A 27790-nucleotide genomic window follows, 5' to 3' on the forward strand; every position below is an offset into this window, starting at 1 on the left:
CTGAACCAAGCTGAGCCATGCTGATCTGAGCCGAGCCATGCCATGTTGAGCTGTGCTGAACTGAGCCCACTTGAGCTGTACCTATTTAGGTGGCATGATGTCCTGAGCTGTGCTAAACTGATCCAAGCGGCACCAAGCTGCACTGAGCTGAGCCATGCTGAGCTGAGCCATGCCCACCTATGCGGCGTGATGTCCTAAGCTATGCTGTAGATGGTATGATGTCCTGAGCTGTGCTCAACTGAATCATGCTGAGCCAGGCTGATCCAAGCTAAACCATGCCATATTGAGCTACGTTGTGCCATGCTGAGCTGGGCTGTGCCTACCTAAGTGGCATCATGCCCTGAGCCATCTTGAAAGGAGCTAAGCCACGTTGTAGGTGGCGTGATGTTCTGAGTTTTGCTGAACTGAGCTGAACTATGTCTACCTGCACAGCATCATGTCCTGAGCTGAGCTGAACCAAGCTGAGCCAAAATGAATTATACTAGGCAGCACAATGTCCAGAGCTGGGTTGAGCTGAGCCGAGCTGTGCCTGCCTGGAGGGGCATCATGTCGTGAGCTGAGCTGAGCAGAGCTGAACTGAGTTATGCCTGCCTAGGTGGCACAATGTCCCAAGCTGAGCCATACTGAGGTGAGCCGAGCTGAACTGCGCCCTACCGACGTGGCACAATGTCCCATGCTGTGCTGAGCCGAGCCGAGTTGAGCCATGCCTACCGAGATGGCATGATGCCCCAGGCTGTGCTGGGGCGAGCCGAGCCGAGCCAAGCTGAGCCGTCCCTACCTGGAAGGCATCAAGTCCTGAGCAGAGCTGACCCGAGCTGAGCTTATCGAGGTGGCACAGCGCCTGGAGCCGAGGCGCGCCGAGCAGCGTGTGCCCGGCCGTCCCGACGGGCTCCCGCGGCACCGGCTCCCGCGCCCCGCTCCGATGTCCCGGTGTGCCGATGCCCCAGCGCGGACCCTCCGGTCTCCCATTGGCGGTGTGGCTGCCGGCCCCGCCCCTTTCCCCCCCTCCCGCCTGGGCGGTTATAAACGGGCGCGGCGGGGCCGGCCGCGGTGGCAGCGGCGGGGCCGGGGCCCGGGATGGAGCCGGGGCTGGAGCGCTGGGCTTACGGCGCACTGTGGGCGGCGCTGGCCGGCAGCCTGGCGCTGCGGGCGGCGCGGCGGGCGCTGGGGCCGGGCCGGGGGCTGCTGCTGCCGCTGGCGCTGCTGGCAGCGCTGCAGAGCCTGTGCCGCGCCTGCCTGCCGCTGCCCCTGGGGCTCGCCCTGGCCGCCGCCGCCGCCGGGCTTCTGCTGTGGCGGGCAGCGCCCCGCAGGCTGCTGCCGGCCGCGGGCAGAGCCGTCCTGGTCACAGGTGAGTGGGGGGACACGCGGTCTCGACGTCCCGACGGCCGCAGCGGGGAGCGGGACGCACCGCGGGCACCGGCACGGTGCTGGCTGCGGTGTCCCGCCTGGCTGTCACCCCGCGGGAGGAGCGGCTCCGCCGCGCATCACTCCTCCTCCTCCTCGTCTAAGCAGAACTGTTCAGTATGTCCCCTCTCTTGCCCCCGTCCTAAAGCAAGGAGGTTTCACGGAGCTGCGTTGGACCCTGAAGCAGCTCCGCCGCTCGAGCAGTCACTACGCTGCCGGGAGCTGCTTCCTCTGGAAGCTGGGAGATGGAATGGGACATGTGGTGGGGCTGGCGCAGAGCCGGGCAGCTGGTTTGTGAGCACCTCGGCTGGCCCGAGGGCTGTCCTCTCCTTCCCTCCGGAGCCATGCTTGTTCTTAGAAAGCTTCTTGTAGTATCTCTAGAGGCTGCAACAGAGCCCAGGGCTGAGCACCACTGTTCACCCAGAGCTCCATCCCAGGAGCTTCCAGGGACAAGGGAGGAGGCTGTTTTCCGTCTTTGCAAGAGCATACTTGGGAAGTGCTGCTCCACTCTGACCACCTCTTTGGGCTGCCTGGCACAGACCTCCTCCTTGGGAAAGGTGGCTCTGCGGGAGATGTGCTGTGCTCCCAGACCAGGCTTTGCACAGCTCTGCCCTGGTGGCTAAATCTCTTTAGGATAGCTTGATATACAAGGGTTTTTTACACTCCTTTCTCCTGGCAGTGGGACTGGGGGATGATGAAGGTAGGCTGGGGTCAGCAGGTTCTGTGCTGTGAGATGATGGGTGAGGAGGAAGCACTGGAGCCAGGGTGGTTGTTGCTGCTGGTGAGCTGGGAAAGCGCTGCTGGCTCCACATGAATGCAGAGCAAAGGGAAACTTGTGGGCACGACCTTGGTGGTGCTCCCAAGGACAAGAGCCTGCATCCTGGTGAGGATGGTTTGGAGACCACAAGTTGGAAAAGGGGGGCTGCATGCTTCTTAGCTGGGTCTTATGGTGGAGAGTCTTTGAGAAGGAGAGAGCTGAATGCTCCATCCAACTTAAAGGGCTCTGTGGTGTTGGTGAGAAGCAGAGGGAGGCCTTTCTGGAGGAGGAAGCTCGGATGAACAAGGCAGTGGATGAATGGATGATTCAACTGCGTGAAGGTCAAAGCCTCAGCAGGGCAGGGCTGCCTGGGGAGGACGTACCTGACAGCCATGTGCTCACAGGTGCCCTGTGGCACACTGGGTTTAGCCAGCCCTGGCTCGGTGGCACTGCCTGTATAATTAGTGAGTCAGTGTCTGGAACAAGGTGTTCTTGCCCTGGTGCGTTGAGGTGACACCTCTGCAGCGTTTGCTCTCGGCTGTGAATATTTTGTGGTTTTACAGGTTGTAGGTGCAGGCTGTGGTGCGGGATCATCACTGCTCCAGCAGGTGCCTGCCCAGGGGCAGATGCAAGGGCTGCTCTGCCCAGGATGGCATTCCTAGCTGGAGCATTTGCAGAGTAATTAGCCTGATTCCTTTGCAGATTAATCTGGGACACCTCCTGGCAACTGCCTATTTAGTCACTGCTAGTATCTCCTGTGGTAGCAGCCAGGGAGGATCAGTGCAGGAGCAAGATCTTTGACAGGGAGAAGCATGGAGTTGGGTGCCAGGGCTGCTGAACATCAGTGAAGGTGTGTAAGGTCAGGGACAGGGTTTCTGCGATGTTGTGTCTTGCTGGACACTGGGAAATGCAACAAAATCCCCTCCTGATCCCTGCCATGGAGCCGTGCAGGTCCCAGCCGAAGAGCTTTGGGCATCGCTTCCTTTTATATACATTTCTTGGACACTGGTTTAATCCTGCAGCAGGGAGTTGCACAGGTTTGGTGATGTAGTGGAGCAAGGGAACATGGCTGAGGCGCTGTTGCATCTCACAGTTGAGGTGCCCCAGCTCTTCCAGCTGCCCACTGTTCCAGCCTCCCTGGGAACAACCCCAAGCTGAGCTCTGCATGTCATGCTCCAGCCGTATGTCCTGGTCTGGACATTGCTGCCTAATCAACAATTAGTTCATGGGAAGGGCTGAAGGAAAACTCTGTGGCTTGGTGGGAAAGTGGCAGAGATGTGTAGTGGCAGCAGGACTGGAAAGTTGTGGCATTCCCCTTGCATTGCAGGTTTGCATTTTAGGTGTTGCACAAGAGGCTGGGGTTTGACTGGAGCAGGGATGGACAGCTTGCCTGAAAGGGGCAAGGAATGCTGTGGTCTCCCACTGTGCATCCCTTGGGCCAGCAATGTAGGTTAGCTACTAGTCTCCGTGGTGCTGTGTTGATCCATAGCTGTGACCTTGGGGCTTTTGCTCTGCATCCTGATGGTCCAGCTTCTCTGACAGCATTTGATAGCCTGTATGTGGGCTGGCTGGGGGCAGGGAGTGAGGAAAGTGTTAATTCTGCCTTCCATGGGGAGGTCACAACTGTTTGCAGTGGGGAGGAGAATGCCCTCTTGTGCAGAGCAGGCTGGGAGAGGTCAGGCCCAGGACAATGGGCTGAATGAGGAGGGGAGTGGAGATCCTGAGAGGGAGACAGCAGCCATCTCTATGCTGTCCTGACCCTGCCCATGAGCCTAAATATGCCTCTAAGTCGAGCCCAAGGTCTAGCACAGGCTTTGGCTAAGCTGTGGGGATCCCAGCATGCTTGTGGTGTGGGCTTGCTAGGTACAGGCAGCAGCAGCAAGCTGCAAGATAGTTGCCATCCCTCACTAGTGCTGTGTGGTTTGGGCACGCTGGGGTGCTGATGGTGGTTGGCACCATGTGCCAGGGACTCACTGCAAGCAACCGTGTTCTGAGCATCAAACGGACAGCTTCTGTGTGTGCAAGCCCCTTCCCAAAGTTCAAAAGGGTATTTTTGGGTGTTCTCAGGTGTGTTGGAGTCCTCTGAGCTGTGTGAGCGAAAACGAGGGGTGCTGCTTGTATCTCCTATGTCCCCTATCCCCTTCCTATGGGGAATCAACATAAAAAGCAGTCCAGCCTCTGCTGCCTGTGCAAGGGTGATGGTCTGTGAGAGCAGCCTTGGAGGGAGGTGCTGAGCTGATGCTGACATGAGTTGTGTGTAAGGTGTTGGTTCTTACACTTCAGCTTGGATGAGCAGTTGAAAGTGGTGCTCTGGAAGTTGAAAGCTCTGTCTGTGACAGCTGCACCGAATTACACAGCTCTGAAACCATCCACAACCACTGGATGACTGCCTCAGGGAGGTAATTTGGGTCTCACATCCTTGTAGCTCCACAGGTGTAGCCTATGAAGCAGGAGGCACCTGTGCTCTCCCTGATAAATCATCTCTGTGAACAAAGCTGGATGGCAGGTCAGGCTCCCCCAGCACCAACCCTTCCAAGTTTTCCTTTCTTCTGCTTCCTTGCTCCAGGGGAAACGTGGCTTTCCTGGTGGGGCTCTCTTGTTACAATTGCATGCCCCATTAGCAGTCTGAAATGGGTCAGAGCTTCAGATCATGTTCAAGGTTAACGGAGGTTTTGCAACTTGATCACAGTCAAGCGGATCTTCAGTATTTCCCATGGACTCTCCAGATGTGGAAGCATCTGGTGACTGTGGCAGGATAGTGATTCAATCCAGATGTTGGGACTCTCACTGTTCTGCTTCAAAGGTAAATCACTTTCCCCTGTGAAAGAGCAGCATCACCCCTGCCTGGACTGGGGTGGTGCCTCTTAGACCTGTTTTCCAGCTAAACTGGGTGATAGAGAGATGTTGGGGGTTGAGACTTTGGGGCTGTTGAGTATCCTGGGCTGGCTCCAGAATGGATGTGGCTGGTGCACTGGCATGGCATGCTCCAAACCTGTATTTGGTGCTGAGCCTGCCAGCAGCCTCACAGTGAGTTAAGCTTTATGCAATGACACTGTAGTTCTTCATAGAAAGCTTCTCTGCTTCTGGAGCCAATGAGCCAGCTCAGAGGTACCTGGAGCCTTTCCCCAGGCTAAGTGCAGGCTGAACATCAGCTTGTTCTCTGGAATGGCTCTGTTTTTTCCAGGTTCTATTAAAAATTAACAGCAGAGACAACTGCTGTCCAAGCTGAGAGCAGGGAGGACAGGACCAAGACCAAACAGCCAAACACCCGAACTGCAACCCTGATGTACAAGCAATCCCTTGTGTTTTAAAGTATGGGGGGAAAAAAGCAGCACGTAGTTCTAGTGAGGGGTTTTGCTGCCAGTTTCTGGGAGCAGAGCAGAAAACCTGCTCTCTCAGCCACTCATTGCAGGGCTGAAACTCATCCCCCCACCTCCAACGTTGTCAGCAGCTCTCTATGATTTTAGGATTCTTCTTCCCCTCGGTAGGTTTCTTCAGAACTTGATACCTGCCCCTGCTCACCAAGAGATGTTGATATACCCACTCAGCTTGTCCTTGCTTATCTATTAAATGAGCACTTTTGAAGTCCACTAATGACACAGACCTGTTGGGATGGGGTTTTAGCACTGCTAACCAAGAAAAAGTGGTAAGTACGATGAGGAGGAAAAGCACATAGAAGTTGCACACTGTGGGAGACCAGAATTGGGAGAGAAATCCAAGCTGGCTTGATTAGCACTCGGGGTTATGCAGGGACATGAGAGCAACAAAGCAGAGACTTCCCTGCAGAAATGAGATTGTCAGATGGGAACGGATGCTTCGGGAGGAGTGGAGGCAGTGGCTGCCCTCTCTCCAATGAGCAGCACATCTTTAATGAGGTCTGGGATTGTGTTACCCACTGTTGAGTCTAGCTCCCCTCAAGCCAGGATCTGGTTACACAGGAGCTGCGCTGCTTTTACTACTGGTAGCACAGGGATGATGGACTTGCCCACGAAGAATTTTGCTTGAGCAGAGGTGAAGTGGGAGGTCTTCAAGGTGCCTCTACCAAGCCTGGCGAGCATTTATTTTCTCCCCATGGTCTTTCAGTGCCATTCCAAAACCCCAGCTGGGGGACCTCAGCTTGCCCAAATGACCTATGCAGGAAGAAAGGCTGTAGGGCTTTCACAGCTCTTCACCTCCCCATGTCCTTACTGCCATCTCAGATCTGAGTACTGCTATGGAGCCTGCAAGGTGGAAAATGACCAGGACTGTTGCCTTCATGCTGTTGGTGTGTTGCTATAGGTATTACCTGGGGCTTTCCTTAACCTTGCCCAGCATATATCTGTTACCTCCTTGTCTAGTTCCCTCAGCTGCTGTGGTACATCCACTGCCTCCAGTCACTGTTCTTCTGTCCCAGCCTGTGCACGCTTCCACATGCAACATATCACTTCTGCTTCTTTCTGCACTGGAGAGCTGCCAGCCTCTGAGCTTTATTGACTTCCCCATTGGAAGCTGGCTCCCACATGCTGCTGTCCCGGGATTTGCTGGCTCTGAGGCTGTAATCTTGAAAAGCAGTTTTTGGCTTTACAGGCTTTGTGGTGGTGCAGCCTCTTGTTGGGGTTGACCCTTCAGGAGCCAGATGGTGGGTGCTGGCCAGGCAGGCTGGGGAGGCATGGGCTGTGAGCTCAGGTCCTGGAGGAGGTACCTGCCCTGGTGCCTTCCACGGAGGCTTTTTAAAGCCTGGCTTCTTGTTTCAAGCCTTTCTCATTGCCTTCTGGCGGTGGTGATCTTGTGCGGGGTCTCCCAGCTTCCACCAGACATACCCTTCAGCAGATCTATGATCCCTCCCTACCCTGTTTCTCCACTGTGGTGGCCATACTCCAGTTTGGCATAAACATCACACCATGCACATCTGCTTCTTGTGCCCCTTGTCCAATGACACTGTGCTTGCTCCTCTCCAGGGTCCCAGTTACCAGGCAGGGACAAGGTCTAACCTGGGGTGTGCAGCCATCCTGTGGTGACTTCTGTCTCCTTCAGCTGATGTGCTGTGCTCTGCCTGTGCTGTTCCAAGCCAAAGGGCACACATAGGTGCTGCCGTGTGCATTGCTCTTCAGCCTGGGTCAACACGATTGTGTCCAAGCACATCAGCCTGGAGGCTACCTTCATGTATTTTGTCAGAATGCACCAAAACAGGCTTGTGATACTCAAACTGATGAGTTGGTGGGAGCTGCAGGTTGGGGGTGAGGAGGGGACAACTTAAACCAGGTACAGAAAGGGCTGGTGTGGCTTGAGGTGGTCATGGGGGTACAATTCAGCCTAGGGGCCTAAAGAGTTCAGTGTATTTCAAAAGCTGTCTTGGCTGGTGCTCACTTGCGTGTTTTGCTCCTGAGTGTTTTTGTTGACCCCAAAACAACTCTCCCCCAAAGAAAACCCCCAAACCTCAGCTCCACATGGATGTGGAAGCTGCAAGAGAAAATAGAGTTGGTGCAACTGCAGAGCCTGTCGTGGTGTGGGGATGGGCAGGGTTTGCACCCGTTCTGCTTGCCTGGGCTTGTGGCATGTGGTGGCAGTTTATTCTTGTGACAAGGGGAGTGATGAGATGGCACCTTACAAACTTAGATCACCAAAATACCCGTGAACTGACACAGCCCCATTGAAACCACATTAGCTTTGTCATGGTGCTGCTTAACATTGTGATCCCCTGGCCTTGGTCTGGAGCCACAGCTCTGGGCTTCGTCCCTGCTGATACTGCCTGTCCCAGACTCCTGTGACTTGTCACCACCACAGTGTAGTGGCTGGAGTGGCACCCTCTGTACTTCAAAGCTCTTCCATGGCTGACCTGACACACCATATGGCCAGAGGTTCTCCTGGTCCTGTGCTAGAAATACCTTGTCTGAGATGTCCCAGGGTGGTGGTGGCTCATGGTGATCCATGTAGGAGAGCTGGTCTTCCCTTCTGCTGCTTGTGGATGGCTTCGCCCTGCCTGTAGCAGACCTTCTACCTCTCCTTGATGGCTTCTGGGGCCTGATGTGTTACTGCATGGGAGAGATGGATATGAGGCTTGGCTGGAGTCTCTGGGGAGCCTTTTTGCATCGCAGGGATGCTACCAGCAGGTGACCAAGGCATGGCTTTGCTGCCACCACCTTGTTCCCCAGGAGTATCTTCAGTGCTGAATCCCAGCCATGGTCCACGGAGATTTCCAGCTTCCCAGCCTGCCTCTCCAAGAGCCCAGGATGTGTTACTGGCATTGGCTTATCAGCACTGATCCAGTTGAGCCATCCCTGGGCCACGGGTGTCCTTCCCAGTGACAGCTCTTGCTGATGGATGCCTTTTGCGGCTCACCGGCTCTGTGTTCCTGGTTCACCATGTTCCCTCTGAAGGTGATTATTAACCCAATTATCGCTGCAGCTCTTCACAACTTCCTCTTCTCGGGCACACATCCATCCGTCCATCCATTCCTCCCACATTAGCTCTGATGTACCGGCTGTGCCCTTGCCCAGGCGCTGTCATCTTCTCCATCTCATGCCTGCCCCTGGAAAGCTCAAATTCTTGTCTATGAGAAGATTTCCCCTTGGTGGGAGCTGGAAGATGCTGCCTGGCCCTGGGATGTGGTGAGCGGCTGCTTCTAGGAAATTCCTGTGCCCTTTTTCTGTGAAACCCTGCCATGGTGCTGGGAGGAGAAGCACTTCCTCACCTGCCTGTTTGCAAGCCCTGGGCTGGTTCTCACCAGCAGCACCATCGCTACCATTCCACGTCATCTCCTAAGCTGTCCTGTGCCTCCTGCTCCTGCATCTGAGGAAGACTGGTGCTTTTGCATCTGCACTTTGCTGGTGCAAGCACTTAAACTGAGCTTAGCAGGTCTGGGTGCCAAGCTTAAAGCCTGACTGCAAGCTCATGGATGGATCCTGACCTCCTTGAGCATCTTACCAGGCACAGGCCTTGTGCAGGGGAAGGTGGCTGAGCTTGTTTCTGTCCTGGCTGTGCCATGTATAAGCTCCTGGCTTTGTTAGCCCCGCCAGTTGCAGGCAGCATCTGCTGCTCACAGCTTTGGGGAGGGGGATAAGGCATCTGGGTGGCTTTCAGTGACAGCAACAGGGAGGGCTGTGGCTTCCAGCCCTGGTTTATCTCACACTGCTCTTATTGGGCCCCCAGTAATGATGCACCAGTGCCTGCTCCTGAAAAATGGGCTTTAATTCAGGAGCTGTGGGTGCATCTGCACCAGCCTCGGGCTCCTTGTCATCCCTGCCTGCCTGCTCTGGGTTGTCTAGGCAGAAAATCAGATTTTCCCCCTTCTGTGTGTTTTTTTTTAAGTACAAGATCTCGCCCCAGGTGGAGGTGATGGTGTGTGAGGCTTCAGAACCACTCAGCTAATCTGTTGTAATTCATACCATCTGGCCACTGTCCCTGTCCAGGGAGGGGATCTGGTCATCCATATACCCCCTGTGGTGATGGGCATCCCCAGTTCTGCCTTCTGCCGTGGTCTGTCAGCATCCCTCGGGTGGCTGCCTGGCCCCTGCCACCCTCGTGGTGGAACAGCTTGGGTGGGGGCTTGGCTGTTGTCCCATCACCAAGGATTTGGATCATCACTGAAGGCTGGTTTAAATTTCATTTAATTAGGCTTGTGGCTTCCTGAAACCAGGTGCTGAGGACCAGCTGCAGCACTGGGGCTGCTGCCACCTGCCTGGCTCCATCTGCCTGGGGACCTCCACAGGGAAGGAGCAGGGACACCCCAGTGCCAGCCACTGGCTGGGCTGTGGTTTCCTGTTGATGGTTATGGCATGGGTTGGTGGGGACCTTGGGTGCAGGTGATGGTGGCCACGCAGCGTGGTGGTGGCTCAGCTGCTGCGGGTGCTCCTGCTGTCCCCTCCCTCCACAGCACCCTGCCAAGAATTTGTTCCCTTTCGCCCAGGGCTGACATCACCCCTTTATCGCTCCCTACTCCAAATGTGCCCAGCATCCGGGAGGTGTTGGCAGCAGGGCCCTGCCCTGCACACATGGGCTTTTGCTGGGTGCTTTTGTTCCAAATGGACCTGCCCAGCCCATGTCTCTTTTGGGGAGCCACGTCCCCACTGCTGGCACCATTCCCCCCACTGGTGCCATCCCTGCTCAGTGCACCCTCACCCTGGGATTCCTTATCCACATGGATGGAGCCAGGATTAGCCCTTGCTGCACCTGCTCAGGTCCCCAGATGGGTCTCCCCATGGTGTGGCTGCATTCAAACCCAACCTGTGCTGGAGGAGCTGGATCTGAGGTGGTGGTGGAGGATCTTGCCAGGGCCATGAGGCTGTGTTTTGCTTGGCATCCCAGGCAGGATTTGAGCTTGAGCCTATGGAAACAAGCAGCTCAGTGTGTTAATCCTCTCAGCCTTGGCGCCCCAGCTCCCCTCTGGCTGATGGTGTCCTTGAGCCCAGCGCCATCCCCAGGCTGTGAAGCTGGTGACAGTGATGAAAGCTTCATCTTGGCAAGGTGTCTTGGACAGGGTGGTGGGACACACAGTCTAAAAGCTCTGTGTGGGAGGTGGAATCGTTGTCCTGGGGTTTGGGGAGCAGTGGCTGGCAAGCACCCAGCTGCCTCTGGGCTTGGTGGTGATGGAGCATCCTCAAGGGGTGCCCCAAAGCCACCCCACTGTCTGCACCTGCTGAGTGCCTCAGGAGCAGTCCCTTGGGGCTTCATCAGGTGCTCAATCCTGGGGCAACCCCTCCCCAGGTTCTGCACTGGGATCCAAACATGAATGGAGCAGTTGCACCCAGGCACCCACCTGGTGCCAGCTTCACAGGCATATGGGACTGCTTCAGCTGAGCTGCACTTCCAGCCAGAGATTTTGCCAGGTCTGTGCTGGTCCTCACCCATCATGCATGGCTCAGAGATGAGCATGTACAGCTTGTTGTAATTCATACAGAAATGAGGATGCCCAGGGGTGAGGCTCATGGCTTGAGGATGTTCTGCTTGTGGCTCAGGGATGAAGATTCATGGCTCACAGCTCAGGTGGGGAAGCTGCTCTTGCCTTGCATGGGGTTGAGCGCTGTAGATGTGTCCCACCAGCCCTCCATCCCCAAGGATGGGCACAGGAGCAGGGGAGTGGTTGGGCTTTGGCAGCTCATGGGCAGTATCCACATTATCACCCTTCTCAGCTCCGCTCAGCAAAGAGCAGCATTGATTTTGAGCATGTCTGTGCATAGTGGCCTTGGTTTTGGCGGCAGGAGCAGGCCAAAGACCTGAGACAGCAGAAAGCCAGTGCCTGACTCACCTGAAAGAGCTGCATCCACACCGAACTGGGACCTCAGCTGGTGCATGAGTGCAGCCAGGGCAGCACCTCCACCATGGCCAGGCTGCCGAGGCTGGATGGGAGCTGCTGGGCTGGCACAGCACAGCCCCTCCGGTGGCTTCACTTTCACCATCAAGGGGCATCTCTGGGCAGTGGTGCATGGTGCTGCATGGTTGGTCTTCTTTGGTGCAGGTGGGAGAGCACCCATCAGCAATGCTGGAGCCCAGGCCTTTTTGCTTCTCAAGATAGGTAAAGCTCAGGCTTATCGTGCCACAGTTCCTCTGGAGGCTGGTGTGCCCTGCTCCTGGGGAAGCTGCTGCAGGGGCTGGAGCTTCCAGTCAGCCCCTGGAACAGGCATTTGCCCCCACTGCTGGATTTTGCAGCCAAGACTTGTGCTCTGCTGCAACAGAAACCTCTGGTGCTGGCCGGGAGCCGAGGGGAGTATGAGATGGGGGCTTCAAGACACCAACCCTCCTTCACTGCACTCCCCATTCTGGGCTTCTCTTGCTCTTGGTCAGACTGCGGTCCCTCCCACCAGCACGGATGCAAAACGGGTTGGCAAGCTGGAAACTGGGGCTGGTGCCGGCATCTCCTCGTGATGCAGCATCCTTGGAGGCTGCACAGACTGTCCGGCTCCAGCGCTCCCAGAGGCTCATGTGCTGGTAGCCACGAGAAGTGAGTGTGGCCCTGGGCGAGCTGCAGGGCCACGTGCTGTGGTCCCCAGGGGGTTCATTGTCCCTCCCTGCACTCTTGGCCATGCCTGAGTGCAGCGGCTGGGAAGCAGAAACCTTAAATAACTCCAGAGCATCCTCACCCTCCCAGCCCTGGGCTTCCCGCCAACATCCCAGGATGAGGTTTTTTGTGTGTGTGAATAAATTAGAACTTCCGAAACAAGCCCTGTGACCGCCCTGCTGCTCTAAGGCAAAACAAGCCCTGCCTGGCTCAGGCAGCACGCAGCTCTGTTTGTTGCCTCCAAGCCAGGGTTGCCTGAAAGAAGCTGGCAGACTTGTCCCTCTGAGGTTTTTGGGATGCTTCCTGGTGTTTTGAGGCTTGGGAGGTGATCGGGAGCTTCATGGTTGGACTGGAAGCTTTTCTTGCTGGCTGGGGTGGGAGCAACGCAGGTAACTGTTAAGGCCGTGGCCACCAGCACTTTTATTTTTAAACCTTATCTTTATTGTAGTTTTCTCCTGCCCTGTTGGGAAAGGAGAAACACAACTTACCTGGCCAGCTGCTGGCAGCATGACCTGTTCCCAGGGAGGGGAGAGGTGGATGTCCTGCATCAGCAGCACCTTCTGCATCCCCTTTGGCACAAAGGATGGAGCCAGGAGCAATGATGCTGGGGGTTGATGCTGGGGTGATGCTGAGCCAGCCTGGCACGCACCTATGATGGGTGCTGAGTGGGAAAGGAAGGTCCCTGTAGCCCCTTACTGCCACCTGAGCACCTCTGGTGTGTGATATCACTCTGGTCTCTGGCCATGGGCTTCATTATGGGTTTCTGATGCAGCAATAAAGTCAATTCTGAGCTGAGGACAGCTTAACTGGCACCCCAAGAGCTGGAGCTGGCAGCAACCAGATCCCAGGCTGGGGATGCAGGAATGGGGAGGTGAGGGGGCAGCCGGTCCTTGTGCCCACCCTGGGTCTGGTGGGATGGGTGCTAGAAGGAGTCTGGGTTCTGCAAAGCTGGTGGCAGTGCCCAGGGCCACCGTTGTGCCCATCCCAGGGTGGCTCCAGGTGCCTATGGGACTATTTCTCAGGGGTGTCCTAAGGAGCACACAAGGGTGCCATGCAGGAGGGTGCAGGGACCATGGGTTGTCCCTGCAGTACTCCCCTGTTAATGGTTAATGTGACTGAGCAGCAGAACAGGCTGTACCTTGCTGCTGCTGTTTGTTTGCATCGCAGGCTCTCCACCCTGGCCACTGGCCCCACAACACCCTGCTCCTGTCTGAACTGTCCTCCAGCCACCCCGACAGTAGCTTTGGGGGTGACAGTGTCGTCTGCTTGAGCTGAGATGTAAGAGACGAGGCTGAGATCAGGCACGGTAGCACCAGTGCTCTCCAGCACGGGACATCCTAGTTGGATGCTCCCTTGAAGGATGTGGGGTGGCAGGAGCAGACCAGGATTCCTCTTTTTTATCCCCTTCTTTATTCCCCTTGGCACCCCAGCTGGGAAAGGGTGTGCGGTGCCTCTTGGCCACCATTTCTGGGAGGTGAAAAGCATTCAGAGAAAGGCACCAACTCCCATGGAGCCTTGTGCCAGCTCTGAGTGATGCCAGTGGAGATTTTGGAGGCTGTATGGCGCTTGCCCCATACCACTGCAGGGCTCTGGGCTATCCTGGTTCCTCACTGTATCTGCAGCTTGCATCAGATTGGTGCTCAGGGTGACAGGGTTGCAGACAAAAGTATTTTCTTTCTCCCATGCATGATAGATTGAAAACAGCAACTCTGACCTGCAAATGCTCCAGAGGAAGGCTGGGAGCCAGGTGATGAGCCAGGGTGGTTGGGAGATGGGGGAACGATGCTGGAGATGGCGTTTGGTCCATGTGGATGGAGACGCAGAGCTTGGGGTCTCTGGGCATGGAGACAGGCTATACTGTAGGGCTCCTCTTGGCTCTTGCAGGCTGTGACTCGGGCTTTGGGCAGGCAACGGCACGGCACTTGGATGCCATGGGCTTCCAGGTGTTTGCCAGTGTGCTGGACCCACAGGGACTCGGCGCCCAGGAGCTGCGCAGGAGCTGCTCCTCAAGGCTGACACTGCTGCAGATGGACCTGACCAAGCCAGAGGACATCCAGCGTGTCCTGCAGCACATCCAGACACACACCAATAGCACAGGTAGGAGCCCTTGCCACACCTCAGGGACACTATGCAGCTCCCCAGGATCTCAAGCAGTGCCAAGCGTCCACGTGTCCCCCACCATGGACTGCAACCCTGTGGGCATCCATAACAGCCTCTGCCAATGGGACTTGTCCTGGGACACCCCATGATTCCCCTGCAGGACCCCCATGAGCTGGGGAGCAGAGGGGATCCCCGGGGTGGGGGGGTGTCTCCCATTTGGGTCACTTCTTCAAGCATCCTATCCTCACAGGACTTTGGGGCCTGGTAAACAACGCTGGCTTCAATGACACCATCGCCGACGCCGAGCTCTCACCGCTGGGCAAGTTTCGCACCTGCATGGAGGTGAACTTCTTTGGCTCGCTGGAGCTCACCAAGGGGCTCCTGCCCCTGCTGCGCTCCACTGGTGGCCGCATCGTCACCGTGAGCAGCCCTGCAGGTGAGCAGCTGCCTTCTGCCTGGCCCGCCAGACCCCTGGCACCCCAAGTCCCCAGTGCCAGCTGCACCCAACTGGCACCCAGTACCCTGGGGTGGGCCAGTGGCATTGCTGAGCTCCACAGTGGGCACCCACACAACCCACAGGGCTGTGTGTGCACTCAGGGGACAGCAGTGTGGGCAACGTCAGCCCAGCTCCCACATCGGGGTTGCCTCCCACATTGCCTCCAGGGGGGATAACAACCCCAAGCTTAGGCTGGCCCAGGGAGGGAAGAACAGCTTCCTCTCCTCCTGTTTTTCCACCCTCTGGTTAAAACACATTAATTTGAACCAAATTCCAGCTGCTTTCTCAGTGAAACAAAACCTAAGCCCTTTCTGTGTGCAGGGGCTGGGAGTGCAGCCCTGTTGAAGTCCTCCCAGTCCCTGCCTGTGCCTCAGACATGCAGGCAGCTGCCTGCTCACTCCTCCTCTTGCTCCTGCAAGGTGACATGCCCTTCCCCTGCCTGGCAGCCTATGGGGCCTCGAAGGCAGCACTGAGCCTGCTCATGGACACCTTCCGCAGTGAGCTCCAGCCCTGGGGCGTCAAAGTCAGCCTCGTCCTACCAGGCTACTACAAGACAGGTAAGAGCGACAGTGCCCGCTGGCTGCCTGCGCCTGCAGGTAAAGGGCAGGTACCCCTGGGAGGCAGAAGATGGAACAATGGCAGATGCTGCCAGATGCAGATTCTGAGCAGCCCCAGCCTCCTGTGGCCTTTGGGCTCTGGTTGGTGAGAGGCATGGTCAGGAGCAACCTCTGCCTGCAGATCCTGAAGATCAGGAAGAGAAGACATGCTGAGACCTGCGCTTGTTCAGCCGGGAGAAGGCAGCTTTTGGAAGACCTTGTAACAGTCTTTCAATACCCAAAGGGCTCCTACAAGAAACCTGGAGAGGGTCTTCGGGCAAGAGCCTGCAGGGACAGGCAAGGGGGAATGGCTTTAACCTGACAGAGGGGAGACTGAGATGAGATCTTGGGCAGAAGTTCTTCCCTGTGAGGGTGCTGAGGCCCTGGCACAGGCTGCCCAGAGAAGCTGTGGCTGCCCCATCCCTGGCAGTGTTCAAGGCCGGGTTGGACGGGGCTTGGAGCAACCTGGTCTAGTGGAAGGCGTCCCTGTCCGTGGCAGTGGGTTGGAGCTGGATGAGCTTTAAGGTCCCTTCCAACCCAGACCTTTCTGTCATTTCTGTGATCCCCTGCCACCAATGATGGCTGAACAAGCTCAGCCACATTTATGGCAGCATTGTTCCTACTGCAGGCAGGGTCTGAGACCTCTATTCCAGTCCTGGGGTACCAGCAGCCACCATGGTGCTCCCACCATGGCAGATCTCTGCCAGGGTTCCAGCTGAAGGAGAGGGGCCACACAACTCACAGGGGGTCTGCATTCTTGCAGGGACAACATGCGACCCTGCCTTCTGGAACCTGCAGAAGAAGCAGTTAGTAGCCAGTCTACCACAGGAGCTGCTGCAGGCTTATGGTGAGGACTACGTGGAAGAGATCAACCGCCAGTTCATCCAGTTCATGAAGGTGGCAGTTGAGGACCTCAGTGCAGTAGTGAACAGCATCACGGACGGGCTCCTGGCTGCCAACCCAGCTGTGCGCTATTACCCAGGGCAGGGCCTTGGGCTCATGTATTTCATACACCGCTACCTGCCCTATTTTGTGCGAGACTTGTTCCTGAAGGGGTTTTTCATCAACCCCAAGCTCCCACGAGCGCTGCGGCAGGAGCACCATGATGCCACCAAGAAGGCCTGACCATGGCCTGCATGCGGTCGTGGGGCAGAAGCAAGCCTTTTCCCGGGATTCCCTGGCACCCCAGCCCCCGAGCGTGTGCACAGCCGCCAGCATCGCCCTCCTGCACTGGGGGGGGAAATAGGCAGCACTAGACAGTGAAAACCAAATTGCTTTCCAGAATCAGGCAGATCTATTTTCTATTGTACAAGAATCAATGTTTTCTAGAGACCATGGTTTTGTATTTTTTCTACCCATGCATCCTTGAAGGAGGCCAGCCCTGCCTCACTCAGCAGCTCTGCACCACACGCTGCAATGGACCGTGGGTGTTTCTCAGCTACCCAACATCTTTGTCACTGCTGTTGGAGCTGCATTCACCTCCATCCATCACCTCTTGGCTGGGTCATGCCCAGAACCCTGTGGTCACTGCCTCCCTGCCCTTACCACACACTCCACATGCTCTGAGTGAGTGCAGGGGCCCGAGGCCAGGCTGCCAGCACTGCAGAGCTCCTCGAGATGAGCTACATGATTGTCACTTTTTAAATAAATTTGTTCTTGATACACCACTGGGCTCTGGCAGTCTCCTTCTACGGTGCCACGGTTGGGCAGCGATGCCCTTCCTGCCGGCAGAACTAAGCTGGGTCCCCACCAGCCCTGCATCAAGCACCATGACAGGAGCCTTGTGTGGGACAGCAGCAGCCACTAGCTGTCCTGGAAAAGGGGTGAGCCTGGCAGGAGGAGCTTGTGCCTCCTCCCCACTTCCCCTCCACCCCCCAACCCAAGGGCTTCCTTGTCCTTGAGTTGCACCTCCTGGGCACTCATGACCTCAGCACCCATCTGCCCCCACAGACCGGGGAACGCTGCAGCTCAGTGTGCTCAGGAGTGAGTGTCCAGGGCCTCAGGGATAGTACAACATCGTGCCTGGAGTAGAAACAAGTGTCCCAAGTCATGCAAAGAGCCACACCAGGCTCCACTACCACAAACACCAATTCCCTGGATGATGCAGATTCCTCTTGGGGATGCAGGAATAGGTGCCCAAGTTAGTAAGCAGGGAGAGCACAGTGCAGTAGGCAGATATTTATTGGTGTAGGCAGGAAGGGAAGCACAGGATAATACACACTGCAGAGTTGACCACAGCACAAGCTGGGACAGAGCTGCTCTCGATCCCTCCCTCCCGCCCTCCCAGCAGCAGCATCCAGCACGTTTCCCACCACAGGAGAGAGGGAGGCTTCTCCGCCGCCACCAGTCATCTCTCAGACCTCCAGCCACAGCACAGCAGCCCAGGGTTTGGTTCCCTCACCACAAATGGCCAGGGCCTGGACAGGGTACGAGACATCTCCACCAACAGCTGCGCTCTGCACTCATCAGGATCTCCAAGGGCCAGTGGCAGGGGCACAGCTCCACAGCAACTGCCAGGCAGACACCCTGCACATGGGAGTGGGATGCCCTAGCCCTGGGGGATGCAAGTGTCCAGCACCATCCACAGAGCTAAAGAAACCAAACTCCTGCGTGGCTGCAAGAGGAACCTCCAAGACATGGGTCTTCAGGGAAGGAAGAAGCTCAGCCAGCTTGTGGAACCCTTTCATGGCAGGAGGGAGACTGACAGAGCCACTTCTGAGGACACAGGGAGGCTGTACTAGGGCAAACACTGTTGGAGCAGGGAGCAGTATGGCTCTGCCCTCCCACTCCTACAGTCTCTTACCCAGTCCTGACCAGTCTCAGGTCAGGGTTAGCTACAGGGAGATACAGGGATTGCACAGCAGCATTGCCTACGCTACAAACCACACTCAAAACTAAATCTCACAGGAACAATACTGACTAGGAGGCGTGCAAAGCAATGACAAAGACGACCTGCAGCTATAGGAAACCTGATGTTTTCCTCTGCAGCACTGGGAACCCCTTGGAGGCAGCAGCCCCCCCGTTAGTCCTGCTCTATGAGCATAAGCACATACAGTATTAGTACAGTAACACAGGGACTATTAGATATACAACAGGAGGTGTCCCTCCTGCCCTGGTCCCTCCAGATGCCTCACAGCACACACAACTCAAAATTCAGCTTGTGAATAATTTAACTAGCAACTGTACAGCCTCCTCATCTGGGTCAGCTCCACAGACAGGAAATCCCTGGAGTCTGGGCAAGGGGTAACTCAGGGAGTTAGACAGGGGTCCCTCCACATTCCAGGGGCAGGAGGGTCAGACAGGAGCAGAGCAGGGTTAGAAGATGGGAATGTAGTTGTCAATCTTGGTCCTGTGCCGCTGGGCAATGCACTCTGCAATCCACACAATGTTGCGGCACTCCTGCTCCTTCAGCTTCACAAAGGCATAGAAGACTCCGAAGTGGAACTGGTTGAGGAAAGCCAGCTTGTTCAGCTTCACCTGGGGAAAGCCCAGAGATGGACATGTCACTTGTCCATCTCAGTTCCGAGGAGCTGGTCAAGACAAGTGAGGAGCAGTTCAGGAGGTCCCATGACTATCCCAGCACGCTGGAAGGCTCAGCACAGCTATCCTGCTCTGCATCTCACCAGGTCCTTGGGACAGCTCTAACCTACAGTACATGGCTTAGGACAGGCTCTGACATTTAAAGGGTGAACTATTTATACCCTCAGTACTGTGAAAATCCTCCTTTTCCATGTAATTACACTGGTTTTACTATTGATTCACCAGCCTCCCAAACTTGCCTCCCACACTGCTCTAATGTATCTGGGTGAGAACATGGACTGAGCACCATGCTGGATCCCCACTCCTTTGCTGGAGCACCCTTTTTCTCCCCCTAGATTCTGTTCATCCAGATCACCTGCTGCTCCCCTTAGCTTTGCAAATGGCACAGGTAGAGACAAGCCAAGAAGTGTCTTGGGGCTCACGTACCTCATGCTCAAAGAACCTGTCTTCAAGGGTCTTGTCTCCAGGGTTGCTGCCAGCCCCTTCAAATAGCAGCTTGTACTCCTGCAGGAAGACATTACAAGAGAATATACTCAAAGCCCTCCAAGCTCAGCAGCATAGGGGGCCCTGGGCATCAAAGAGATATCCCAGCCACCCTGTCAGGTCAGCAGAGGACACAGAGAAGCCAAGTGTGACCCGTGCACACATGAACGTTGGCAATGGGGTGCTGCCAGGACTGCACTGCACACACACCAGTTGAGGGCAATCCCCAGAGAGGCAGAGAAATAATTTATTTCATCTGTAAGCTTGTCCAGCCAGAGATCCCACCCCTCCTTTGAAATGTGCAGGTCTCAAAGCTGTATCGTTGCTTTGAACCTGCAGAAAGGATGCGTCAGGTACAGAGCCCTCTGTGTACAGACTGGGGTGTTTGGGCCCCTGTGCCCACAGACACTGCCACATGCCCTGGCTGCTTCAGTAAGGGGACACTGAGCTATCCAACTCCAAACAGGTCCCCAGCCATGCGCAAGATGAGCTTAAGGAACCCAGACACACCCAAAAAGTGTCCTCCCAGGTCAGTGTCTCCTCTGCGACTGAACGAGATCTCAAAGTAACCCACTCCGGCTGGGGAAGCAACAACTTCTCACTGAAGACACGCTTCCACCCCCAGCCAGACAAAGAGAGACTGTCACTGCTGGCACACTGATACCTCATGGGTTTGGTGGTGAGGGCAGGCCCCACAGTGTGGGATGGGGTGCACAGAGCATGGATGGTCTCCCTACCACTACTGCAATGACAGCCATGACTAACAAACCAATGGCATCCCAGGCAAGCCAACTTCACTTTGGCCAAGAAGAGTACGGGACCAACAGGTACCAGCAGAAGACAGGGACCCCTCTCCTCAGGCTGTCAATCCACAAGTTCCCCCAGATATCTGAGAAGCATTGACCCAGATCAGGTCCTTGCAGCAGTCCTCATGGCTCTAACCCCAAGCACTCACAGGGTAGTAGTCAGCAACATTCTTGACTTGTTCGTAGTCATCTGCTCGGGCCAGCTGAGCCAGGCCCTCCGGGTAGAGCTTGCCACAGTGCGGGAACAGCTTTGCTCGGTCCTCCTTGGACAGCTCAGTCCCAAATGAGTTAATGGTGATGATGAACGCCCTCCGGTCAGCTTCGAACTGTGGGAGAAGAGCGGTTCACCTTGGGATGCAGCATCTTTGCCAGAGCCCAGCACGTACTGATGCTGCTCTGAACAGAACCACATCAGAAGGGCAGCATGAACAAGCTGCTTTGGACACATATCTGGTGCTCAACCAGGGCAGGCTACACATGCAGGCTCCCAGTATGCCCAGTAGCTGGTGCGTGGGGAACAGTCAGGTGATGAAATCCCAATCCCATGCACAAGCCAAAGCACTGAGCAGAACCCTGCAGGGTCAAGGAGTTCCTCACCTACTGCCCCTGAGACCTGCACACCCCACAGCTAGCCTTGGCATGGAGACAGGCATGCACTGAACAGCTCCAGCTGTCTCCTGCTTCTTATCCATGTGAGGAAGGTGTTGCCATGAAGGCAACAGATGGCCTTCTGTGCAACTGTGCATGCATGATGGGCAAGCCCATCATCTCCATCACCTGGGGAACCAAACCTGCTCAAGGTCATGTTCAGGCAGTGTTTTCCCAGGCATCCCAATGCACAGGCAGAGTGTGCATGCAGTGCTGAGAAATATCTGGAGCATCCTTAATGCTGGCAGGCAAGCTGGGCCTGAGTACAGAACAGTGAGTATCACTGCAACAGCATCCAGCTATAGGGGTTTCCAGACCTACCTCCAGGATTGGGCACATAGCATCTGCTGTGGTACCTCCCAGCACCTTGCAGAACTTATAGAAGGACTCCAGGTAAGCCTGGAAAAGAAAGGGCAGGTGAGGACTCTCCTTCACAGGTTCATCTAGTGCCCCACAGGGCCATTCAGCAGAGGACAGACACAATGCAGGGATGCTCCCAGAAACACAGGAGCTCCCAACTCCACATGAACTTGGATGCCAAGCCCACACTAGGAACTGTGATTCCACAGGAGCCGGAGATGTAAATGGTTTTGGCTGGGTTGGTTCAAGTGACTCATGATCTTACTGCAGGCAAGATCCCCAGGCAGCAAAGTTAAAGCCCACTTTGCTCCTTTGAGTTGTCTTAACTCCACCACATTTACTGAAGTCTCGCATGGTTTCCTGACCCTGCTCTGGCCTCCACAAACATGCCAAGCCACACAGACCCTAGGCTCAGAAAGTACCACTGTGTAAGCGGAGATAGGAGATGAGACAGGACATCTGTGAAGGAAACCAGCCATCCTCTGCAATCCTCTTTTCACACTGCAGCCGCTTGGTCACCATCCCAACTGGAGCACTGCAGAAAACATGTTAGGCTAAGCACAGCCACGCTGCCTCCAGGAAACCTAATCCTTTGCAGAGATACACTACAATCCAGCTGGAAGATGACTGTATCTCCCAGGGCAAGCCTATGAAGGCTGTGCATGGCTAAAAGTACTGTTCAGCAAAAACTTTCTCAGAAGTCATCACGTGATAAAATACCTCCCTGAACAGAGCACTGCAACTAGAATTACTTAGAAGGGATGGAATAAAATGATGCTGAGACATCACAAATCTCTTTGTCACAACTCCAGGACTACGGATGGACCAAGAATGCACGTGTTGGACACCCTCAGGCTCTGCACTAGGAAAGCACCTGGGTTACTGTGTTCTGTAAATATTTGCTACCACACAGTGCAAGAGGACACTGCTGGGAAAGCATCACACATCAAAGAAACATCACCTCCAGTGCTTGCCACTGTTCAAGTGCAGGAGAGCACAGAGCATCAGTCTGCAGTTACCACAGGAACACGGACATGGATAATGGACTTTGCTTGAGGCCAACAGAAGAGGGAACCTGGATGAGAGGGTCAGTCACTGCCTCTGCCCTTCTTGGAATTCACACACAAGCCTAAGGCTCTACAAGCAAAAATTGGTGAACTCAAATATCCAGCACTGAATGAGGATCCAGTATCACAGACACCATGGGAACACAAACTAGAAATGTCATACGGGGTACACCCACCATGTACTCTCCAGTGTCCTGAACCCCTCAACCCAGAAACAGTTGTGTCTTTGCATTTAATAATCCTTAATGCACTTTACTTTCATGAACCCACATATTCACCCTCTGCCTCCTCCTAGCCTCATCAGTCTGTCACACACAGCCTAAAGGGAGACCTGTGGCTTTGTCTAGCCACACTAACTTTTCCAACACTACCTACAGCTACCATGACAGCTTGGGTTCACTCCTCTTACAGGCAAGGAACCCCAACCTTTTTTGCAGTTTCTCATGCAGAAGTCCTTGTACTCAAATCTTAAACATGTCCTCCTTAGCAGCTTCTCCTGTTCCACTGTTCATATTCAAAGATGAGAGAGGAGAGGAATGAGAGTTTAGAACAAACACAATTCAGATGCACGCAGCAGTACAGTAATATTTGTGCAGTTCTTTTCTACTGTTAGGAACAGATTACCTTGGAAAGATACTCTTGCTTAGGGCAATCAGAACCTAAGACTTCATTTAGTAGTAGAAAGAACAAGGAGGCCATCACTATACAAGCAGGGTTAGGATTACTTTGTTGCCTCTTCCATACATCACTCCACATTTATCACTCTACATTGATGTGCCTGCTGTATTTTACTGTTCAGTCACAAAGCTCCTTCAGCTATTTCCTAGAAGAAGGTCAACAACAAAGGCCAACAGTCAGCCAGCTTCACTTCAACAGAGCCATTAAAGATGTGGCAAAAAGGGAGGGAGCACTGAAAATAACGCCAGCATGCCCCCGCTGCAGAACTCTGCTGTTGACCATCCTCTACACTAATAGCTGACCACTTAATTTTTAACCTCTGCTCCCCGTCTTAACCATATTTCCATTCAAGAACCTTCTCACTTGTCAGTGCTAACAAGAAAGCCTTGTAATTGCTTTCCTCTTACGAATGCTGCTCAAAGCTTTTGTCTACATGCTCATGGATTCCTTCAAAAAACCTTCAGTAAGTCTGGGAGGTAGTGCTTCCCCTTCCCATATCAACTCCTTCAGGCCACCGGCATCTATCCCAGGCACCCAGCTGCTGTGCTCCTCAGAGCAGCTCTGTGCACATTTCAGTCCTGATTTTATTTCCCTTATTTGCCTATGGAGACCATTTGCATTGTATCATACATTTTCCAGTCCCTGGGGAGAGAGGTGGCTTCGAGTGAGAGTCTGTAAGTGCCAGTTACCTTTTACCCTCACATCCCTCTGATTTGTAACTGACACAGCCCCGTGTTGCCTGGGGGCTGCTCTTCAGCAAGAGCCAGTCCCAGCATATACCAAGGGATTATCAAGCATCCACGCTCCCATTTGGAGGTAGGGAGAGCAGAATGCAAACCATTATCAGGCCTCAGAAAGGAGATGGGAAAGGATGTAGCAGCTGGGACCCAAGGACCCATTGGGACCCACACTCCCTAATCTTTTGTCCTGCGCACAGAGGTCTGCACCCTGCAAGGCTGCAGATACTTATGCAAACAGGAATTCCTCCCACCATTACAGCAAAAGACCAGTACATACCAGAGGCCACACACTGCTGGGCATGACTGCTGACACACAGCTCCTTCTCTCCCTTCACCTTCTTTCCTTCACGCCTGGCTTGTTCTCTGCCTCTCCCACCAGGCCATGGCTTCCTTGGGAAGCAGAGGTCACACTGACTACAGGCTGGCTGTGACTAGCCAAAACAAGGCTGGCAGATACAATCTGTATCCCACCCTTAATCCAGAGAGTAGAGATGGAGAGATAGACACAGCCTGCACATAAACACATGCTGTGATACTGCCAGCTAAAACCAGACAGGGCCTGCAGAGATGACAGCTCCCTGTATGGGCTCAGGACAAGTTGACCCTTAGCCCTCCCTCATCCCTTTGCCAATACTCTCCCAGCCTGCAGGACTCCTCCACCCCAGCTGCACCTTTTACTCTGCTGAACCAAGATCGTCTAACCCCAGCCACAGCCACTGAAGGCTGGAGCAGGCTGTTGGAGGCTCTTCTAAAAGAGCTCAAGAGAGAGAGCCAAGCCTGTGGAAGGCTTTCGGCAATGTTAATGTTAACCTTAGCCCTCTGAATGCACTCAACTACACATCTGAACTCATGCGGTTAAGGAGGAACTTTCTCCTGCCTGCTTGGGGCCTGAGAAAATTCAAAGGCATAAATTCTGCAAAATCTCTTGCACAGACCCTTCACAGTTTGATAACTCAAAAAAAAAAAAAAAATCCCAAAACAACAAAACACCCCACTCTGCCTACCTAGCTAATGTAATTCTGCAGAGCTGGGTTATGGGATGGCAGGGACCTCAAAGTGCACTCTCTTTACTTTCCAGTGGATGCAACCACTTCTTGATCATGTTTACTCTATCACTACTCCAGGGAAGAAAAGGAGAGAAAAATCAAAGTTACTTTTAAGTCTACTCCAAGAGGAAAACACCCTCCCATCTTTGGTTGAAGAAAGCCAACCTAGGCTGGAGCTCCTGACCCAAGAAACACCTCTAGTCATACTAGGAATAACCAGGCAAGTTAACATCTCTTTCCTTTCCTACAGATTCACTCACCTTATACAGTGTGTTTCGAATTATTTCAATGTTCATTTCATCCAGGTCCTGTTCAGATATACAGTCTTGGAAGAAAGCAGCTGAAACAGAGCCACAGACAGAGTCAGCATTGCCCTAACCAGATTCATGCCCAGCACCTCCCAGACTCTTCAACAATACCAGGCAATAGCACACCCTGTGTTGAGCTTGACCCTCCTAGGCCTGGCCCTTATCTTCAGTAGCCACTAAATTGCCATGATTCAAAATGTCAGGCTCCACCATGGTTCCACAGGCCACAATAATTTCTGGGGTTCTCCCATGAAAATCTTTCTTCACCCCTTAGTCCTATGGTTTGGTTAACAGCCTGTTCTAAGCTCTAAATCCCAGCATCAGGGCCAGATCAGCCCATGTTCAAAAACCAGCAAAACCCAAACTCTTCCTAGATGCAGGTATTCAGAGGTGACAAGACAGCTTCCCAGCTGTCCGCTTAGGAATCTGTGAGACAGTGGCTATCAAGTCCTGAGGAATTTGGTGCTTTTCCCTCCTTCTCCAATGAGGCATGGAGATGTCACAGCTCCTGCAGCCCATAACACTCCATGGTTGGAGTCAGGAGCTGTTTCTCCTGACCAGGTCTATCAGTCCCATTTTCCACCTCTTCCAAGGACTTCTATTTCTTTATCTGGAGGCAAGAAACAGGAGACAGGATCAACTAGTGGCTTTTGTGGTAGGATGCTCAGCCCTACATACTTTGCCAAAGTATCTCTGGGAAGGAGTCTGAGAAAATGTTTCCACAGATTTCAGACCTGACACAGGGTACTTCAAGCTCTAGATAAAGATGAGTCTTGTATATCTAATATAAGGCTGTTGTGCTCTTGCTGACAAGCGACTGGTACAATAAAACCCATTGACGGGACTTTTAATGACTTTTACTCTCCCTCAGCAACCAACTTTGCTGAATTTGCTACACAGAGAAATCTGATCTTTCTCAGCTTACACAGTCCAGCTGGGGCTAAAGAGCACTGCACTCATGCTGAGAGCTGACCAGTGCTCTGCTCTGTGTGACAAATCAGGTATGATGCAGGCTTACACCTCTGATGTGTGCAGCTTCTATAGCAACCGGACTGTCGGTCTAGACAGACTTGAACCGGGGTCAACCCCACCAAGGTTTCTTTGCAAGAGCATCAGAGACCAATGCCACGTAGCTGGAGGAGCACTGCTCCCTTGGTTGGCAAAATCGAAAACAGAGTGTGCCAGGACTGGTTTTTCACTGCAAGACTCCCTGGCTAGCTTAGCTAGCTAAGCAGTGGCTACTTCAGAGTAGCAGAGGAATGAGAACACAGCTATTTCAGTTCTTGGCCCTCCAATATCCCAAATTAAGCTAACAGCAAGTCTTATTTTGCCCTGCTAACCTATGAAAGCCATTTGGGGTTAGGCATTCCTACCAAGCCACATAGCTACTCAAGTACTTTTAGGAGATAGAGCTTCTGTTTCCTTGCGTGTGGTCACTGGAAAGAGTGCAAGTTAAACAACTGGAGCCTACATGCCTGCTTGTTTAGGCAACACAGCTACCCCCCATGTTCTCCTGCTGAAGAAATGCCACACTAGATGGTACACAGCCTCAAGGGCATGGCTAGGGCAAAAGGTTTGAAGAAGAAGTCAGCATAGCCAGGGCAGAAGCAGGCAAAAGTGAGTCATGTACAAGTACATGAACGCAAGAGGCAAAGACCCTTAACTGCCAGATGCGCTCTCCAGAACCACCTTGTTGGTGTAATGGGGCTTTTTCACTCTTTTTTTTTTTCACAGCTGGAAGCTTTGAGGTTTCTGAAACAGTATCTTTGAAATATCCTTATCTTATTCCCAAAATGGGAAAGTTCTCACTTACTCATCAGGAGGATTTTCTTCCCACACATCATCCCTACAGCAGGTTCAATTCAGCTGCATGCAGAACCTCCATTCTGCTGTGTCACTGCCCCACCTTGCAACCCAGATCTCTTGAGACAAGCTTCCCCTCCTCTGCTGGGCTCTATCTGGCAAGCCATTTTTCCATGACAGCTACTTCAGTTGCCCCATTATTACATAGAGCACTTGCAAAAGCACTTTCAGTTCCAAAACCAACTATTTCTATCATAGACAATATGATGATTTTGTGTGTTTTGTTCTTTTTAGCAACCCCAAAACAATGATTAACCACTGACTCAGGTGTACCTCATTGTTTTTGCTCACAGAGGCTAAACTAGCAAGTCACCTGTGACTACCTCCCCTACTACTGTATAAGGGTTTCATATTTTCTCCAGAACCACTTCCTACACCTTTGATCTTTAAAGAATGTTCTGTCTGAATAGCTGTTCATAAGACACCTGGTTTTAGCATTATGTGCCTCCTGGTCAAGGCCTGTACCACTGAGACAGTATTCCTCAGCGCAGGATCTTGCTACACAATGAACTTAAAAAGGTTTTGGAGACTTTTCTTTTGCTGTTGCTGTTTGAGCTTGGAGGATTTTGTATATAAAGAGCTTTCCTCCATCTAGAGCTAATTTTCTCATGTGCAAGGGCACGTGCAGATCTCTCTGATTCTCTATAAAAATTGCCTACAAGAAATTGCCCAATGGTCCAACTAAAAGTGCTGGAAATTAAGTGACTCATTCCAGAAGAGGAGCTGACAGCTCTTCACTAAAGAAGCCAAGTATCTCATGACAATTACTGAGAGGTCTTAGAAAATGTGATCTCTTCAAACTTTCCCCTTCCTCCCTAATTGCAGGTGATGTTTCCCAGAAGTGCTGGTAAATGGACATATCTAGCAGACCAGATCTAACTACATCCGCACTGCCACCGCAGCTCAAGGCCTGGCTCACACAAAT

General features: G+C 53.8%; 2 protein-coding genes across 3 annotated transcripts in view; one reads left to right on the plus strand and one right to left on the minus strand.

Moving 5' to 3' along the window:
* The first annotated feature begins 1062 nt into the window (after nucleotides 1–1062).
* On the plus strand, nucleotides 1063–16993 carry HSD11B2 (hydroxysteroid 11-beta dehydrogenase 2). Its single transcript, XM_062621225.1, has 5 exons — nucleotides 1063–1348; nucleotides 14019–14231; nucleotides 14485–14670; nucleotides 15150–15287; nucleotides 16090–16993. The coding sequence occupies exons 1-5, from the start codon at nucleotides 1078–1080 to the stop codon at nucleotides 16449–16451; spliced, it is 1170 nt and encodes a 389-aa protein (XP_062477209.1). The 5' UTR covers nucleotides 1063–1077; the 3' UTR covers nucleotides 16452–16993.
* Nucleotides 16994–17489: 496 nt separating this feature from the next.
* Nucleotides 17490–27790, minus strand: part of ATP6V0D1 (ATPase H+ transporting V0 subunit d1) — a 37970-nt gene continuing 27669 nt past the window's right edge. The window contains exons 4-8 of one of the 2 annotated variants that reach the window (XM_062621226.1): nucleotides 24955–25034; nucleotides 21125–21202; nucleotides 20305–20481; nucleotides 19293–19370; nucleotides 17490–18803 (exon numbers count right to left, since the gene is read on the minus strand). In XM_062621226.1, the coding sequence (XP_062477210.1) occupies nucleotides 18642–18803; nucleotides 19293–19370; nucleotides 20305–20481; nucleotides 21125–21202; nucleotides 24955–25034 (575 nt within the window). In that variant the 3' untranslated portion in view covers nucleotides 17490–18641. The remainder of the gene's footprint in view (nucleotides 18804–19292; nucleotides 19371–20304; nucleotides 20482–21124; nucleotides 21203–24954; nucleotides 25035–27790) is intronic. The other variant, XM_062621227.1, reaches the window with a different exon arrangement.

The sequence above is a fragment of the Pezoporus occidentalis genome, unplaced genomic scaffold, assembly GCF_034315485.1.
Source record: "Pezoporus occidentalis ecotype Australia unplaced genomic scaffold, CSIRO_AGI_Poc_V1 ctg229, whole genome shotgun sequence".
NCBI classification, from domain to species: Eukaryota; Metazoa; Chordata; class Aves; order Psittaciformes; family Psittacidae; genus Pezoporus; species Pezoporus occidentalis.